This window comes from Macaca mulatta, chromosome 13, assembly GCF_049350105.2.
Source record: "Macaca mulatta isolate MMU2019108-1 chromosome 13, T2T-MMU8v2.0, whole genome shotgun sequence".
In the NCBI taxonomy this organism is placed as follows: Eukaryota; Metazoa; Chordata; class Mammalia; order Primates; family Cercopithecidae; genus Macaca; species Macaca mulatta.
Genome location: NC_133418.1, coordinates 7,604,293 through 7,622,250, shown reverse-complemented (window position 1 = coordinate 7,622,250; position 17,958 = coordinate 7,604,293). Strand labels below are relative to the sequence as shown.

The following is a 17,958-nucleotide window of genomic DNA, read 5'->3' as shown; positions in this document are numbered from 1 at the left end:
CCCCCGTCCCCTTCTCAGCTGGCTGATACCTGCTATCTTTCAGGTCTCCATGCCTCACTTCCCCTTGATAGTTTGACCCTTCATACTGGTTTAGGTGACTTGTGCTCTTCTGGAGCTACGGCTCCCTAAATGAATCTGCATCTTAGAGTTCTTTAGACCTTTCCTTAGTTGTCTGTTTACTGGACAAGAGCTGGAGCTACATTTTCATCACTCTGTCCTTGGTGCCTCTACAGTGACTGGACACAGTCATTCAGGACATATTTATTGAATTGGAGTTAAGTATTAATTAACTGGTACATTTATCTGGTTTAGTAAGAGAAGAGTGTGTTGCTTGTAATTAAGGGTTTTATTAGACATCATTGATGATGAGTTTAGTCTAAGAATGTCACCTCAAAATAAATGCTGGTACAGCGTTGGGAAGTTCACATGCAGAAAGCTTGTAACTTTTCTCCGTAGGTAGGTGTCCTAACAAATTCAAGCTCTGTGGACTTCTGAGATGCGCTATGAAAAATTAAAAATGTTAATGAAAACAGGTAGGCATTGCTTCTTACGTTAGCCCGTCATGGAAGTCTCCAGTTCAAGAGAGCACCCTTATTCACATAGAAGGAAGAAAAAGAGATTCTTTGTGTGAGGGAGGACAAATTAATATTGCAGTAATCACTTTTTTGATTGAGAATCTGGAATTCTAAATCTGCTTTTATCACTAATTTTTGTGACTGTAAAACATTTTCTGTTTGGATCTATTATCTCTATCCTTTTCTGTCGGATGGAGATGATAATATTTTTGCTGTTGTTATTAAGATTTCATTATAATTGTACAAATAAAGTTCCATTATGCTGAATTTCACAGAGACATCCAAACTGTGGTGCTATAAAATAACTGTATTTTTAGAAAAATTCAGTTTTAGTGAATACAGCTTTATAGATAAAACAGCATTAACAATTAGCAAGTAAAGAATAACTCTTTAGATGCAGTAAGACAAGTTGGGGGTGCTATTTTGTTTTTGATTAAAAAAAATAAGCTTTATTTCACAGTTTGAGGTGTACTGGTCAGCTATTTTGTAGAATGCCTATATATATATATATATATATTTTTTTTTTTTTTTAATTGTATCATCTTTCTTCTCCATTAGCATGTAAGCACCAAAGCTACAGGCGTTGTCAGTTTTGTTCATTGCTATTGTGAAAGAAAGTTCTCAAGCCAGGCACGGTGGCTCACGCCTATAATCCCAACACTTTGGGAGGCCGAAGCGGGTGGATCACAAGGTCAAGAGATCGAGAACATCCTGGCCAACATGGTGAAACCCCATCTCTACTAAAAATACAAAAATTAGCTGGGCATGGTGATGCATGCCTGTAGTCCCAGCTTCTCGGGAGGCTGAGGCAGGAGAATCGCTTGAACCCGGGAGGTGGAGGTTGAAGTGAGGCGAGATTGTGCCAGTGCCCTCCAGCCTGGCGACAGAGTGAGACTCCCTCTCAAAAAAAGAAAATAGAAAGTTATCTGAAAAGGAATTTGGAGGAAAGAGACTTCATTCCAGTGAACAGTTTGCAAACCTGGGAGTTGCAGCTTTCACTGTAAAAGAAGGTGTGGTCCTTTCTTGTTGATTCTTAACCCTGCTCCCCACAGACTTTAATAATCCAAGTTTTTCTTGATTCCTTTAAAGCTCCCAGTTCTGCCATCTGAGCCTCTCATGATTTCATGGTCCTTGTCCCTTCCAACCAAGTTAACATCGAACTTGAACTTGGAGAGAAGACCCTCTGATAGTTCACCTGTCAACCTATTCGTCCCTCCACCTGTACCCAAAAATGTTTTTTGCTTGTTAAGATTTACTTCTTTGCCTTCTATCCTTTTTGTTTGTTTTGTTTGTTTCTTTGTTGTGAGATAGGGTCTCCCTCTGTCACCCAGGCTGTAGTGCAGTGGCACTATCACGGCTCACTGCAGCTTCAACATCAGGTTCAAGCCATCCTGTCTCCTCAGGCTCCCAAGTAGCTAGGACCTCAAGTGTGTACCACTATGCTCAACTAATTTTTTAATTTTTTATAGAGGCGAGATCTTGCTGTATTTCCCGGGCTGATCTGAAACTCCTAGGCTCAAGCGATTCTTCTGCCTCAGCCTCCCAAAGTGTCAAGATTACAGGTATGGGCCACCATGCCTGGCCCATCCATTTTTTAAATAAAATTTTTTTTTTAGATTGTAGATTCACTTGCAGTTGTAGATTCACTTGCAGTTGTAAGACATAGCAAACAGTGATACTGTGAATCCTTTACCCAGTTTCCCCAAATGGTAACATCTAATAAACTAGCAAACAATATCATAACTAAGAAATTAATACTGATGCAGTTAATATACAGAACATTTCCACACTACAAAGGTCTTTCATGTTACTCTTTTATAGTCACACCCACTTCTGTTCGCTGCCTTTCCTTAACTCCTGGCAACCACTAATCTGGTCTCCATTTTTATAATTTTGTCATTTCAAGAATGTTATATAAATAAAACATACAGTATATAACCTTTTGGGATTGGCTTTTTTCACTGAGCATAAATTTTCAGGTCATCAAAATTGTTGCCTTTTTATTGTTCAGTTATATTTCATAGTGTGGATGTGTATGTTAACCTTTCATCCGTTAGGGACATCTGAGTTATTTCTTGGTAGGCTATGAACATTTGTGTATGAGTTTTTGTATGAATACAAGAGTACAGTTGTTGGTTCCCGTAATAGTTACGTCTTTAGTTTTTGTAAGAAACTGCCAAACTGTTACGCAAAGTGGTTATACTATTTTATACTCCCACTAGCCTTGTATGAGGGATAAACTGTCTTTGCATCCTTGCCAGCATTTAGTGGTTTTCATTTTATCCATTTTAATAGATGGTGTTGTATCTCTTTGTGATTTTAATTTGCATTTGCCTGGTGGCTAATAGTGTTGAACATTCTTTCATGTGTTTATTTCTCATCTTTACATCATCATTGGTGAAACGTTTGTTCATGGTTTTTTTGCCCATTTTCTAATTGGGTTTAGTTTTTTTTACTGTTTAGTTTTGAGATTTCCTTATATATTCTAGATACTACTGCTTTGTCATAAAAGTGGTTTGCAGATATTTTCTCCCAGTCTGTGGTTTTTCATCCTCTTGAAATGGTCTTTTGCAGAACAGTGTTTTTAATTTTGATGAGATCTGATATGTAGATCTTTCCTTTTACGGATTGTGCTTGCAAGTCTAAGAACTTGTCGCTTTGGTGCTAGATCCAAAATATTTTCTTCTATATTTTTAAATTCTATAGTTTTATGTTTTACATTGAAGTTCATGTTTCATTTTGAGGTTTTAACATTTTTTTTTATTTGTGTAGTTTTATGTTTTACATTGAAGTTCATGTTTCATTTTGAGGTTTTAACATTGTTTTTTTTTTTTTAATTTGTGTATTTCTGGTTGTTTCAGCACAGTCAGTTGGGCATATTTGGGTGGATCTGTTTCTGGGTTCTCTGTTCTCTTCCATTGACGTTTGTGTCTGTTCCTTCACCAGTACCACACTATATCAAATACTGTACCCATGTGGTAAGCCTTGATATCAGGTAGAGTGATTCCTTTCACTTGTTTCTTCTTTGTCAAGATAGTTCTGGCTATTCTAGGACCTATGCCTCTCTCTTTTTTTTTTTTTTTCTTGAGACAGGGTATCACTTTGTCACCCAGGCTGGAGTACAGTGGCGTGATCTCAGCTTACTGCACCCTCTGCCTCCCTGGCTCAAGTGATTCTTGTGCCTCAGCTACCCGAGTAGCTGGGATTACGGGCACATGCCGTGACGCCCTGCTCATTTTTTGTGTGTTTTTGGTAGAGATGGGGTTTTGCTATGTTGGCCAGGCTGGTCTCGAACTCCTGACCTCAGGTGATTTGCTTGCCTCAGCCTCCCAGAGTGCTGGGATTACAGGCATGAGCCAGTGCATCTGACTTGTATAAATGTTAAAATAAGTCATTTATCTACAAAATACCTTGCTGGGATTTTGATAGGAATTACATTAAACCTGTGGATCAGTTTGGGGAGAGTTGGCACCTTTACTATGTTGAGTTTTCTAGTTTACACACCTTACATCCCATTTTATTTTACTTTAGTTGATTGAACAGATATATTTTGGATGCTGCTTGTGGGTTAGGAACTATGTTTGAAAAGAGATAGCAGTTGATGGAGAATGTAGATTTTGTGATGAAAAAGTAATCTCTAAGCCTTAGACATGAACAGAGAAAGGTGAGTGCCAACACAGAAGAGAGGAAACAGTTGCCTTTGGGAGTGGGAGTGAATACTTCATAAAGGAGTTGAAATGTTTAGCTTGGTCTTAGATAAAGAGGCATTTTTCAAATGAAAATGGGGAAAAACATTCTAGTCCTAATTCTAACCTACATTTCCAACCTCATGTTCTTAAATTTTGCTCAACAAGATTACTCTGATATTCTAGATTTGTCTTTTTACTTTTACAGTTCTGTGTTTCTGTTCTTTTGCCTCTGAGGAAAAACTCCTTCCCTCCTCACTTGTGTGAACTGGAATTAAATTCATTCATTAAGATCCAGATAAAGTTAGGTTTTGCCTCCTTCCCTGGCTAAGCTAGTCCATAGTAGTAGTATTTTATATAGAGATGTATAGTCCATAGCATTATTGCTAGAAACATTTATTTTGACACCTGGTTTGTGTCTTGTGTTGTTAGGTCTTAATTCTATATTAAGTTCTCTGGCGTTAGGAAGCCTGTTTTATGTGTAGTGATCCCTTGCCCAACATGGAGTAGAGATAACACCTCAGGGCCTTAAATTTGCTGTTCCTTCTGCTTCCTCAGGTCTTCATCATTCACATCTGTGCTCAAATGTTACCTTTTTACCAGACCGTCCCTGACTTCGCCTATCTAAAACAGGCGTACTTTGCCCTCCATCCCTGACTTCACCTATCTAAAACAGGCGTACTTTGCCCTCCAGTCGCTCTCTAACCCTTTAACTACTTCATTGCATTTATTTGCACCTAAAGTGGTTTTACTTGCATGACTGGCTTTTGTCTCCTCAGTGGAATACAAGAGTTATCACGGGGCACAGACTTGAGTCTTGTTCATTGCCGTATCTCCAGCACCTACCTTGCCTGGCACATTGTAGATGCTCAATAAACATTAGTTGAGTGAATAAATAAATAACAGGTTTTGTATTTGTACATCAGAATGTTAAAATATTTTCACTCATGCTAAGTCCACTCAGTGTTAAGGAATGGGCCACATTTGAGGCCTGAATTGTAATCTCTGGAAGGTAAGCTCTGGGCATGTTTATTTTTGTGAAAGCTGCCTAGGGGAGTCAGTGCTTCAGACCTCGTGGACAGTGGTTGCACTCTAGTGGTATGAGATTGGGACAGTTCATATGGAAAGAGGTGTTCGGGTTATCTTCTGCTTCCTTTAGTACGTGGGTAAAAGACCAGGTCTGTTGATTTTGGCACTGCTGAAGTTTGTGAAAAAGCAGATGGGGCAGGTGGCGGGGCGGACAAGTACTTTGGCACAATTCACAAATGAAACAAGGGAATATGCAAGTGTAACAGACTTACATTTCAAGTGATAGGGATTTGTTTGAAAGCTGACAGCTTACATTGATGTTTTCTAAACATACAAATGTGGTGATTTAGGAGAGGATTCTCTTTATTGTTGACAAGTCTAAATTTTTGGAAATAAATGCCTCCCAGATATTATTTTGTATGGATATATCTCTCTCCTTCCATTTCCTGTAAGACTCTGATCCTGTAGATCAGAGGTGGAGGAATTGAACCTCTGACATAGGAGAAGACTTACTGTATTAATTTTTGCCACCTCCTGTAATTTTGCTAGTACCTGATGTGAAATTTGCACCTAGTTGGTACTCAAAGATTTGTTCCCTAAGCATTTGAAACTTTTCTTCGGTTTTTGTTTGGCTGAGTGCATCTGTGGCTTCTAGTTGATTGTGGTCTTTGTTGGAAGTCTGAGGTAGTTAGGGGAGAGAAGAGTCAAGAGAGTAAGTATCACTGCTGCGGAAACTGGGGGACAGGAGTCCAAAGACAGACGCGTGTGCACAGTAAGTTTTCTCTGTTTCCTCATCAATAAGTTATCTTTTCTAATTTATAAGATTGTGAAACTCAAATGAAGTGATGATGGTCTTGCTATGGTAGGACCACAGGAGGTATAAGCAGCCATTCACCTCACTTTTTTCGGTGATTTATATAGCACAGCCAACAGTTAAGTTCTTTGGATATGCAGGGTGAAATGGTGCTTGTAGTAAATGTTTTCTCAGTAGAAATCTAGCTAGGAAAGCTTTTGTGCAAGATTTTAAATTTTTGTTTATAGAATTTGTTTTAACCAGATGAGCAACAGTTTCTATAAGCTGGACCTACAGACATGAAAGTGGTCTTCATATGACTGTTTTGATGTTAGGTGGTGGCATTTGCTGTTGTGACATTTTACTTGTAGAGCTTTAGGCCTAAATGTCGGCCAAATTGTGGTCCTTGTATATGGCCTTTACTTTTACTGTGCTTTCAATTGTCTGTCCCTATGTCTGGTTTTAGTTAAACCTCAAATTTAGTTGCATATAGAATGTTCTGCAAAATGAAACTAATAGTAGGAGTATTGTGGAATTTTATTTATTTATTTATTTATTTAAGATAAGCTCTGTCACCCAGGCTGGAGTGCAGTGGACTGATCATAGCTCACTGCAGCCCCAAACTCCTGAGCGCAAGGGATCTTCCTGTCTCAGCCTCCTGAGTAGCTGAGACTAGAGGTGTGTGTCACTACACCTGGCTAATTTTTGGATTTTTTTTGTTTTTTGAGATGGAGTTTCACTCTTGTTGCCCAGGCTGGAGTGCAATGGTGCGATCTTGGCTCACTGCAACCTCTGCCACCCAGGTTCCAGTGATTCTCCTGCCTCAGCCTCCCAAGTAGCTGGAGTTACAGGCACATGCCACCACATCCAGATAATTTTGTATTTTTACTAGTGACGGGGTTTCTCCATGTTTGTCAGACTTGATCTTGAACTCCTGACCTCAGAGGATCCACCTGCGTTGGCCTCCCAAAGTGTTGGGATTACGGGCGTGAGCCACCGTGCCCAGCCTGTTTTGTTTGTTTTTTGTTTTTGTTTTTGTTGTTTTGTGGATTTTTTTTTTTTTTTATGTCGGGATATTGCTGTGTTGCCTAGGTGGTCTCAAACTCATGGCCTCAAATGATCCTCCTGCCTCAGCCTCCCAAATCTTTCAGATTACAAGCATGAACCAGGAGATGAGGTTACAGTGAGCTATGATAGAGCCATTGCAGTCTAGCCTGGGTGACAGAGCCAGACCCTGTCTCTAAATAAAAAATAAAAATGGAAAGAACAATGAAGAGAAAAGCACTCACTCTAACATTTCAAAACAGTGACATCAATTGTAAAAATTTGGAGGATAGAATTTCTCTGAATCTAGTTTTGTTTCGATTTTTTTTGTTGTTGTTGTTTTTTTGTTTTTTTGAGACAGAGCCTTGCTCTGTCACCCACGCTGGAGTGAAGTGGCGTGATCTTGTCTCACTACAACCTCCGCTTCCCGGGTTCAAGGGATTCTCCTGCCTCAGCCTCCCAAGTAGCTGGGACTACAGGTGCATGCCACCATGCCCAGCTAATTTTTGTATTTTTAATCGAGATGGGGTTTCACCATGTTGGCCAGGATGGTCTCGATATCTTGATCTCGTGATCTGCCGCCTCGGCCTCACAGAGTGCTGGGATTACAGGTGTGAGCCACTGTACCTGGCCACATAACTTTTACTATGTGCAAGATACTTTTCTCAGTAATTTATAATTTTTAGCTCTTAATTCCTACAGAAGTCCTTTGAGACACTATTATTATCCCCAATTTACATGTGAGGAAACTGAGGTTCTGAGAAGTTAAATAACTTGCCTGAAATCCACATAACTAGCAAGTGATGGAGCCAGGATTTGACCTTAGTCATTCCCGCGTTGGAGTCTGTGCTCTTAATACATTGTACGGCCTCTCTGATTTGTGAGTGAGTGAATAAGTGTTTTGAGATTTTAAGTATTGGTACCACTTGTACTCCACTTTTGCTGGAGGATGGATTCTAGGCAGGAGTCTGATGCATTGAGGATGTTAATGAATTGAGCAAATACTCACTGAGCACCTGCTTTGTGTCAGGGATATGAAAGTGCTTGACAGACAAGGTTCCTGCCTTCAAAGAGCATATGTTTCGGGGGGAATCTCACAGTAAACAAGTGAAAACAGACATGGTAATTTCAGATCATCCGTGCGACGGAGAAAGTTAACTGTTACAGTACATTGCAGGGATGGGTTCTGTGGGCAGTGTGTCACACAGGGTTTAATGTCATAGCCTTCATGGTTGGATATTATCTCCCCATTTTTTTTTCTTTTTCCCATTTATTTATTTTCTTTTCTTTCTTTCTTTCTTTTTTTTTTAAAGACTGGCTCTGGCTCTGTCACCCAGGCTGGAGTGCAGTGGTGCAAGCTCAGCTTACTGCAAACTCTGCCTCTCTGGCTCAAAGTATCTACCTCAGACTCCCTAGTAGCACACACCACCACACCTGGTTAATTTTTTTCCATATTTTGTAGAGACAGGGTCTCACTTTGTTGCCCAGGCTGGTCTTGAATTCCTGAGCTCAAGCAGTCTGCCCGCCTTGGCCTCCCAAAGTTGCTGGGATTACAGGTATGAGCCACTGTGCTTGACTCCCAATTTTTTTTTCTAATTCACCCATCTGCTGAATTAAAGGAGAGTGTTAAATAAAAAAATGAATTTATTATGCAAATCTGCAGTTATAGTGTATGTTCCTTTGGACTTGTAATAAGGAAGTATGTTCTAGTATTGAAGAAATAGAACCAGAGAGAAATACTGCTCTAAAAATTAAAAAAAAAAAAAACACCAAAATAGGGTAGCTTCCAGCTATCGTACACGCCAAGAGTTAGCATGCCAGGCTGTTGGGCCTGACAAAGTGGTCCCTGGCTGCTGTCCATAGTGCACTATTGGCAGGTCTGTTTTTGTTGAAGCTTCGGGTCACCGTGTGCCAGCCTATGTATGTTGTCTTCTGTCATTTTTTTTTGTAGAATCTAGGGCAGGATCCTGAGGTCATATACATTACTCGAAAGGGAGTTCTAGTGTGATCGTAGTTTATAATAACAGCAGTTTTCATATTGAGTGCCTTCTACGTGCCGGACTCATTTCATGGTAACAGCTTTGTTTATGGAGAAAGAGGAGAAAGCCTAAAGAGGTTAAACAACTTCTCCAAAGTCACACAACTCAGGAGTGTGAAAACTAAGATTAAACTCAGTTCAGTCTTATTCCATAGTTTATATGATCTTACCTTTTAACTAGATTGGTTTTCATGCTTCACTTCACACTGAAGAATATGTAAGAGCTTTCAAAAGTGAACTTCAAAGAGCCCTCTTCGCTTCATCCAGTAGAAGGGCAATGTATTTTCCAGTTCCAAATTTCTGGAGTAATTAGTTTTCAAAGAGCAGCTAGTAGAGGGGGGAGTACTTGATGAGTATGTATATGGAAAGTTAATGTGTTCTTGACATGTCTTTTTATTTGGTAAAGGACAGCCATTTTCTCTTTAAGTCATTAAATAGAATTAGTTTAGGAAAGTTACAGATTAACTTGCAAATTAATTTTTTAGATTTCTGTGACTTCATTGGATTTGGTGCCCATATTAATGCGTTATAATATAGCCTTTAATTTGATATTTCTCACTGTTACTTTATAAGATCAGCCAGGTTCTTTAATATTAGAGAAAGAAACTGAACTGTAGACTCCTGACTGGCTAGCTGTTTAATTTCCACTGTTTTACTTTAAATCACTCTGATGCTATAGTTCAGTTTTTAACTTAACCTTAACCCTGAAAACTTCCATTATTAATTTTGAATTCATTTTGTTTAAAAGGATGCTTTTAAATCTCTTTGTATGACACTGCCCAGTTTGGTAGCTACTAGTAACATGCGTTAAGCGCTTGAAATACAGCTATTCTAAATTGAGATGTGTTGTAAATGTAAAATATGCACTGGATTCCAGAGATTTAAGAAGAAAACAGGATGTAAAAATCTCATATTTTTTCTGTTGATTACATGTTGAAATAATATTTTGGATATATTGGGTTAAATAAAGTTAATTTCACCTTTTCACTGTAATGAGGTTACTAGAAAATTTTTATGTGGCTTGCATTATATTTTCTGCTGAATAGTGCTAATATTTGTAATCAGTAATGTCAAATTATGTGCTGTAAAATTTAGACAAACCTAGTATGTCTGTATGTGCTGTTTTTTATCTTCTAGAAACTAAAGCTCACCTAATTATTGTCATAATGAAAATGTTTATTTAAATACTTGGACCTATATTGCTTGGGATTAAGCTTGGGATAAGCCACATGTGGAAACTCCTGGGTACAGCTGTTGTTAGGGGAGGTGTGAGAGCATTCGTTAGGATGATAGGTGAAAGGAAGAGAACAGTGATGATTAATGTGATGCTAGTAATGCAGGTCATAATATGACTTTAGTGAATCAGACATTGCTTTTTAGGGGGAAGCATAAGTCACATTGCTTCTCTAAGATATTTTCTTAAAATATTTCCAGTATTTAAGACATTTAAGATATTTTCTGTAGTTTTATTAAGAATAAATCATTTGAAACAAAATTGAAGAAAAAAATGGTGTTTCTTGGTTTGCAATCCTTTTTGTGTTGCTGGACTTTATTTTTTGGACTTTATGAAATTTCATATTAGGGAACTGGATAATATTTACTATTCGATTAAGTTTTAAGATACTTTCTTAAATAAAAATAAAAATCATAAAGCTTTCTAGAAGTAAAATCTACTAATAAGCCCTACAGTAAGTCTCCTTTATAGTAAGTGTGAGTAAGTATTATTTATCTGACTCCTCTCGTATAGTCTGGAGGAGCTGAAGGATTAGTCTTTATAAAATGATTCATAAATGGGTTTATAGTTAATTTTTATAAACAATATCAAGGTCATGTGCTAAGTAACGTCAAAAATGTAAAAATATTTGTTCTGTTATTAGTATTTGATTCATTACTTGAGGTCCCTATTTGCTCTGCTAGGCACTTGTTAGATGTTTTTGTATTAGTTGGCTGTGTGGCAGCTAGGGAAGGAGGATGTACTAAAGCAACATAGCTTCCTCACTTTGTAATTTACCTCCCAGCTTTGTTTACCTGGCAGCACAGCCAAGGAGAAGGTGAACCAATGACATTCTTAAAGTTGACCTATTTGAGGAGTTATTCACTAGGGTTCTACTTTCTTGCAGGTAAGACTCTTAATATATTTTAATATAAATTTTGCAGATCCTTCTGCTGAGGAATTGAGAAAACTAATGATGTTGCATGGAGGTCAATACCATGTATATTATTCCAGATCTAAAACAACACATATTATTGCCACAAATCTTCCCAATGCTAAAATTAAAGAATTAAAGGGGGAAAAAGTAATTCGACCAGAATGGATTGTGGAAAGGTAAGTTTAATTTTTTATTAAATTTAATTAATACGTTTTTAAAATTGGAACACTATTTATTTATTTATTTTTTTTTTTTTTGAGACAGGGTCTCGCTTTGTTGCCCACGCTAGAGTGCAGTGGTGTAATCACTGCTCACTGCAGCCTCCACCTCCCAGGCTCAAGCAACCCTTCCACTTCAGCCTCCTGAGTAGCTGCGACTACAGGCATATGCCACTACACCTAGCTGATTTTTTGTATTTTTTGTAGAGATGGGTTTCACTGTGTTGCCCAGATTGGTCTCAAACTCAAGCAGTCCTCCAGCCTTGGCCTCCCAAAGTGCTGAGACTACAACCACTGTGCCTGGCCTTTTTATTTCTTTTATAAGTATGTAATGTATTGCCTCCTAATTGACAGGGTGAAAAATAATGTCTTAACACTACCCTTTAACCTCATGTTGATAATACTATAGCCTAGGATTTGGCATCCTAATAAAAGTAGCATGTTAATGTTTTTGCCAGGAGTTGGGGTGATGACTCAGGAAAGTGTCAGGAAGCAGTTATTGGAGAAGGTGGATCAAGCATGTTATTCAACAAATACATGTGCACCTCCTACAGACTAGGCGGTGTTCTGTGTTCTTGGGAAATAACAGTGAACAAAGCAAAGATCCCTTCACTACCTCATGGAGTTTATATTCTGCTGGGAGAGAAAGAATGAGTAATGTATGAGTAAATTATAGCATGTTGCCTATTATATGGGTTTTTAGCATATTAATTCATCAAGATAATGTGGACCTAGAATGCTAGGAGTAGGGGAAAGGAGGGAGTACAGTTCGCAGTATTATTTACTGTTTTTTAATGATTATATTGTGGTTTCTCTGCTGTTGGTTTGGAAATGATAATTGTAAATCAGTGGTGGCCATTCATACTGACTTCCTAAGTTTAAATATGTTATCTGAAACCTTGGGGATGAGCCAAAACTTAAGTGGTTTATATTTTTAAATGACATGAGGTATACAATACATATGAGCAGTTGCTGATTTATAAAGATAGAATTAAAATATTAAAATAGTAATTTTATGTATGGATAGTTTATAATCAGTATATGAGAAATTGCTTATCTTTTTAAGTCAGTTGCTGAATTTTTTTTCTGGTTCTTGCTTTTACTAATTATAACACCCTCCATTAACTGTTCCACAAGTTATATATTAACTCAGTTCTTTTGTATAGTGTATTTAGCTGCATAAATTCACGGAGAAGCAACATGGTGGAAAAGGCTGCACCTGGGCTCTGGAGACATACTTGGCTTCACATCAAACTCGGCAGTCCAGTATCCATGTAACCTGGTATAATTTTAGAAACTTTATGCTTGGCCGGTGTGGTGGCTCACGCCTGTAATCCCAGCACTTTGGGAGGCCGACGTGGGCGGAGACCAGCGTGGCCAACATGGTGAAACCCCGTCTGTACTAAAAATACAATTAGTTGGGGGGTGGTGGCTTACGCCTGTAATCCCAGTTACTTGGGAGGCTGAGGCAGGAAAATCACTTGAACCCAGGAGATGGGAGGCTCCAGTGAGCTGAGATGGCACCACTGCACCAGCCTGGGTGACAGAGAAAGACTCTGTCTCAGGAAAAAGGAAAAAAAAAAAAACTTTATGCAGTCACTCAGAACCTTGTTTCCTCATTTGTGAAAGAAGGCTAATATCTACCTGCTGTGGTAATGTGAGAGATAAAAATTGTTTGTGTGTACAGCCTGGCCCGCCTGGCGTGTTGTAGAGGTGTAATATATGAGAAGCTCCTGTTACTGTTTTATTTTTATTCTGTAACATTAACAATTAGAAAATTCCAAAAATTCAAAAGTACATTACTACCTCTAGAAAATCAAATATATTGGCTGGGCGCAGTGGCTCACACCTTTAATCCCAGCACTTTGGGAGGCCAATGCAGGTGGATCATGAGGTCAAGAGATCGAGACCATCCTGGCCAACATGGTGAAACCCTATGTCTATTAAAAATACAAAATTAGCTGGGCGTGGTGGCGCGCGCCTGTAGTCCCAGCTGCTTGGGAGGCTGAGGCAGAATTGCTTGAACCTGGGAGGTGGAGGTTGCAGTGAGCCAAAGGTTACAATGAGCCAAGATTATGTCACTGCACTCCAGCCTGGCGACAGAGCAAGACTCTGTCTCAAAACAAACAAACAAACAAAAAAGTCAAATATATTTGACATATTAAGGATTTTTTAAACTTTGAGGGATAAAGTTAAAGGCTCATCCCTATAACATCCCACTGATTCCTTCCTCTACACTGTGATCTCATGATCTAGCCACTGTCTATCAGTGATATAGTATTGATTAAAATGGCTTTTAGGGATGTGTCTCTTCAGAGGACTTGTTCTCAGTATTTGAAGTTGGATCACTCAGAGTTGAGCTGTGTTGTCACTAGAGCTAGAGTTTTTATCTGGGAGCAATAGTTAGGCTTTGGAGGGAATGGGGGATTTCTATGAGCAGGAGGAGCGTCGAGGGGAAAGGGCTGTTGCTGGGGAGTTTTGATTTATGTAGAAAATGGTGTTTTCCGGCCGGGTGCGGTAGCTCACACCTGTAATCCCACCACTTTGGGAGGCCGAGGTGGGTGGATCACAAGGTCAGGAGTTCAAGACCAGCCTGGCCAATATGGTGAAAGCCTGTCTCTACTAAAAATACAAAAATTAGCCAGGTGTGGTGGCAAGCACCTGTAATCCCATCTACTCAGGAGGCTGAGGCAGGAGAATTGCTTGAACCTGGGAGGTGGAGGTTGCAGTGAGCCGAGATCACACCACTGCACTCCAGCCTGGGTGACAGAGCGAGACTCCATCTCAAAAAAAAAAAGAAAAGAAAATGCTGTTTTCCATTACAGTTGAGTTTTTTGCACGTTTTCTTTTTGCCAAATGCAACTAGGGAGATAATAAGATAGAAAAAGCAACTTCGATAATACATTTTAAAATTCACTTTAATGGATTTTATCTTAGTGTGGACTGAGACTGAATCATTTGTCTTTAAGAGTGACTTTGGACAGCGTGATTATATATCCTATTGGCCTCATTTTGTATTTGAGGAGACAGGGCCAGTAGGGTTCACTGACTTGCCCAAGAACAGAGTACGTTTTAGAGTCCGGGTGTTCTGAATCCTGTTTGTGTCCTCCTTTACCATTAGATTCAGCTTGTTATAGATGGCCCATGGGGAAATGGATCAGTGTTGGCATATGTCTCATATGTCTTAAATGCCAGGAGTCCATTATGTGATTGTAACATGGAATCCTTTTGGTTAAATCATGGCACTGTTTTTATTCACACTCTAATCCCTGGTTGATCTCTTCTTAGCTGTGCTTTAATGAGATTTTATTATACTTAAAAATCTTAACATGTATTAGCTATTTAATAAATGATACATACTATTCTGAATAATTAGTTTTTGTTTTTATTCGAGCAGTTTGAAAAGAAACTGCCACTTGTAAGTACGTGGGGTGTTGCTTTCATTTCAGTTCCCTGAGGTCTGTATGTCAGTAGAACTGAGTTAATGTAGGCATAATCATTGCATTATAGGGCCCTGACTTTGAAGAGGCAAGGGAGTCCTTTAATGAGGAGCCTGTGTACGTTGAAGTCTGAAATTATTTTACTAAACCCTTTGTTTTGTAAATCTCAAACTTGTACATAGTGTATTGAAAGTAATGGTTTTAAAAATTTTTGTCACAGTCTTTGTCTTGAGATAATTTTACATTGAAATTTGGAATGTGGAATAGATGAGAAGCTGCTATGACATACCCCACTGGCCCATCAAGCTTGAGGAGTGTCATGGAGCGTAATTTAAAAATATTGTTTTAAGTTACTACAGATTGTTCTTGTTTTTGTTGTTCTTGATTTTGTGTTGATCCTTGTAGATTGAGAACCTCGTAGCTTGGCCTTTTTATATTTGTATATCCTGTGATTAGATGGTCACGTAGATCTGTTGGGAGTTGCGACAGAATGATAATTTATTGTTCCAGTTCATGCCAACTCAATGGGATCTACTAGTAGAACTTTCAGTTTATCTTTTCTTTCTAAATTCCCAAACCATTTACATTTGTCATGTGCTTACATATGAGCCAAAACTTTGGTTTCTAATTACATTCAGTGTAAATATTAGAGTGCTTATTCAACTCATTTAAATAAAAATTGATTGCAATTTTATTTCTCATTAGTTTTTTTTGCCATTCCTTGTGTTTTATTTTGTTCTGCCTGAACACAGAGGCTATAGAACAAAGCAAGAGTAAGACTTCGCAAAATAGGTGAATATTTCACTTGCTATGACTATGTTTTGATTCGTTGTATAGAATGTAAACTCTTTCATATATATATATATATCAGAGTCTAGTTTCAATGTACATGAAAAAAGTGTATAAGGAAATCGTGTAGTATTATCTTTTGGATAAAGATGGTTTTTTTATTATCCCCTCCTTTTGGTTTTGAAAGAATAGTAGAAAATGTCAGTACAGTTTCTTTGCGCTTAGGACAAGAGGGGAAATTAGTAAATGTGAGAAATTAATCACAGAGAGATTTTAAAAAAGGTCTTATACAAATATGCTTTCAGATAATATTTCTGTCTATATATCTGTAGATAGATAAATGGGTAAGCAGGGATAATTAGGAGTATACAACTGATAGATCAGTGGTTTAGGCTTCAGATTATAACTGACATTACTTGGCTAACATTACTATAGTGTGTTGGGCTTTAATTCTTTTTACTGAGTATCTCTGAGGATATCTGATTTGAGACTTGGAGTATTCAAATTAGCTGTCTAATTTTGTAGCAGTCTCCATGGACTGACTTATGTAAGCCTAGGAATTCTGCGGGTGGCCACATGGCTCTTGTTAGGAGTTGGACAAGGCCTGACAGTCTTGTATATGATGAGTGCTGACCATAGAGAGCACCTGTAGAGTCTGCATCACTCCAGCATGCTGTCAGTAGGTCAGGAAAAGCGAGCATGATCATAGGGCATTTTGTTCATTGCACTTTGGTTTTACCTGAGATGTGCAGCTGGCACAGTGGGTGTAGTTTCACTCTCTACTTATTTTCTTAGTTACAGCTATCTATGATAAAGGATGGAAAGCTAAGGTTGGGATTTTATTATAGGTATTAAGTATCTGTACTTCTTTTGGCAGGGGAAGCAAGTGGGTTGATACACATAATACCACAGAACAAAGATTTATAGTTAGGCAATTGAGACCAACTATTAAAGGAAGAAAAGGGCCAGGCAAGGTGGCTCACACTTGTAATCCCAGCACTTTGGGAGGCGGAGGCGGGTGGATCATGAGGTCAGGAGATCAAGACCATCCTGGCTAACAAGGTGAAACCCCGTCTCTACTAAAAAAATACAAAAAATTAGCTGGGCCTGGTGGCAGGTGTCTGTAGTCCCACTACTCGGGAGGCTGAGGCAGGAGAATGGCGTGAAGCCAAGATCGTGCTACTGCACTCCAGCCTGGGCGACAGAGTGAGACTCCATCTCAAAAAAGGGAAGAAAAGTTGGTTTGAGGAAGAATAAAGTAAAAAATAGTCTAATTTTAGGATTTTGATTCTGATATTTGAATGTAACCTGAAATTTTGAATGTGTTTGAATGTATTTTGAAGGTAACCTAAATTTTGATAAAACATTTAGCCTGCTAATAAATTCATTGGGTACATGTCTTGTGACTAGTATAGTATGTTCTTTACTATCATAATTTAGTAGTTATAGCATTTGATATAGTTTAAGGTACTTTAGGTAGAATTTTTAAATATATATTGACATAATTATATAAAGGACATACTCTGTATCGTATAGAGTTCCATTTTTAGAATCTGTTAGTATGTTTTCCTGTATTCCAAGTTGTTGACTCAGTTATTTTTAATTAGTATTCTGTAAGCCAATTCAGTCATTTCTTAAATGATTATTATTTTTTAAAAAGTTTTGTGAGGCACCATTTAAGAAAATGAAAATATCAAGTCTTAGATTTATGAGACAATAAGAAATATATTTTTATCATGTTATTTATCAGTCTTTTTCTAAATAACTAAGTGATGATTCCTTGGTATATATTTTAGGTTTAAAATCCAGAGGTTGTTTTGAAATATTTTCTAATTTGTTAAAGGAGCTTGTTTTGAAATTTGGATGATAGCCTAAGTATATTGATTGGTTGTTTTTAAATTTGAAGTTAAATGATAATTTTAAAGGTAGAGTAGCCATATATAACTCAGTTTATTAGCAAGAAAATATCAGTTTAAGATACTGCAGTCAAATTAGTTTTAGTTCTGAAGTACACAAGAAAGCAGACATTTGGGAGCTTCGGTTACAGTGCTAGTACCACCTAGCATTGTAATACTGGTGTTCCCTGGATTTGAGTGGTGATGTGTGATATGCTGTGAGGATGTACATGGTAGTTTTGGCCCCTGTAGAGTTCATATCTTCAAATGGCCTTGGCTCTTACCATTCCTGTATACATAA

General features: G+C 38.2%; 1 protein-coding gene across 24 annotated transcripts in view; it reads left to right on the top strand.

Annotated features, from left to right (window-relative positions):
- Positions 1 to 17,958, top strand: part of REV1 (REV1 DNA directed polymerase) — an 89,630-nt gene that overhangs the window by 29,125 nt on the left and 42,547 nt on the right. For all 24 annotated transcript variants that reach the window (XR_013402599.1, XR_013402598.1, XR_013402600.1 and 21 more), the window contains one exon: positions 11,323 to 11,491. Coding sequence is in view for 14 of the 24 variants with exons in the window: in XM_077958847.1 (XP_077814973.1) it covers positions 11,323 to 11,491 (169 nt within the window). In the remaining 10 variants the exon portion in view is untranslated. The remainder of the gene's footprint in view (positions 1 to 11,322; positions 11,492 to 17,958) is intronic.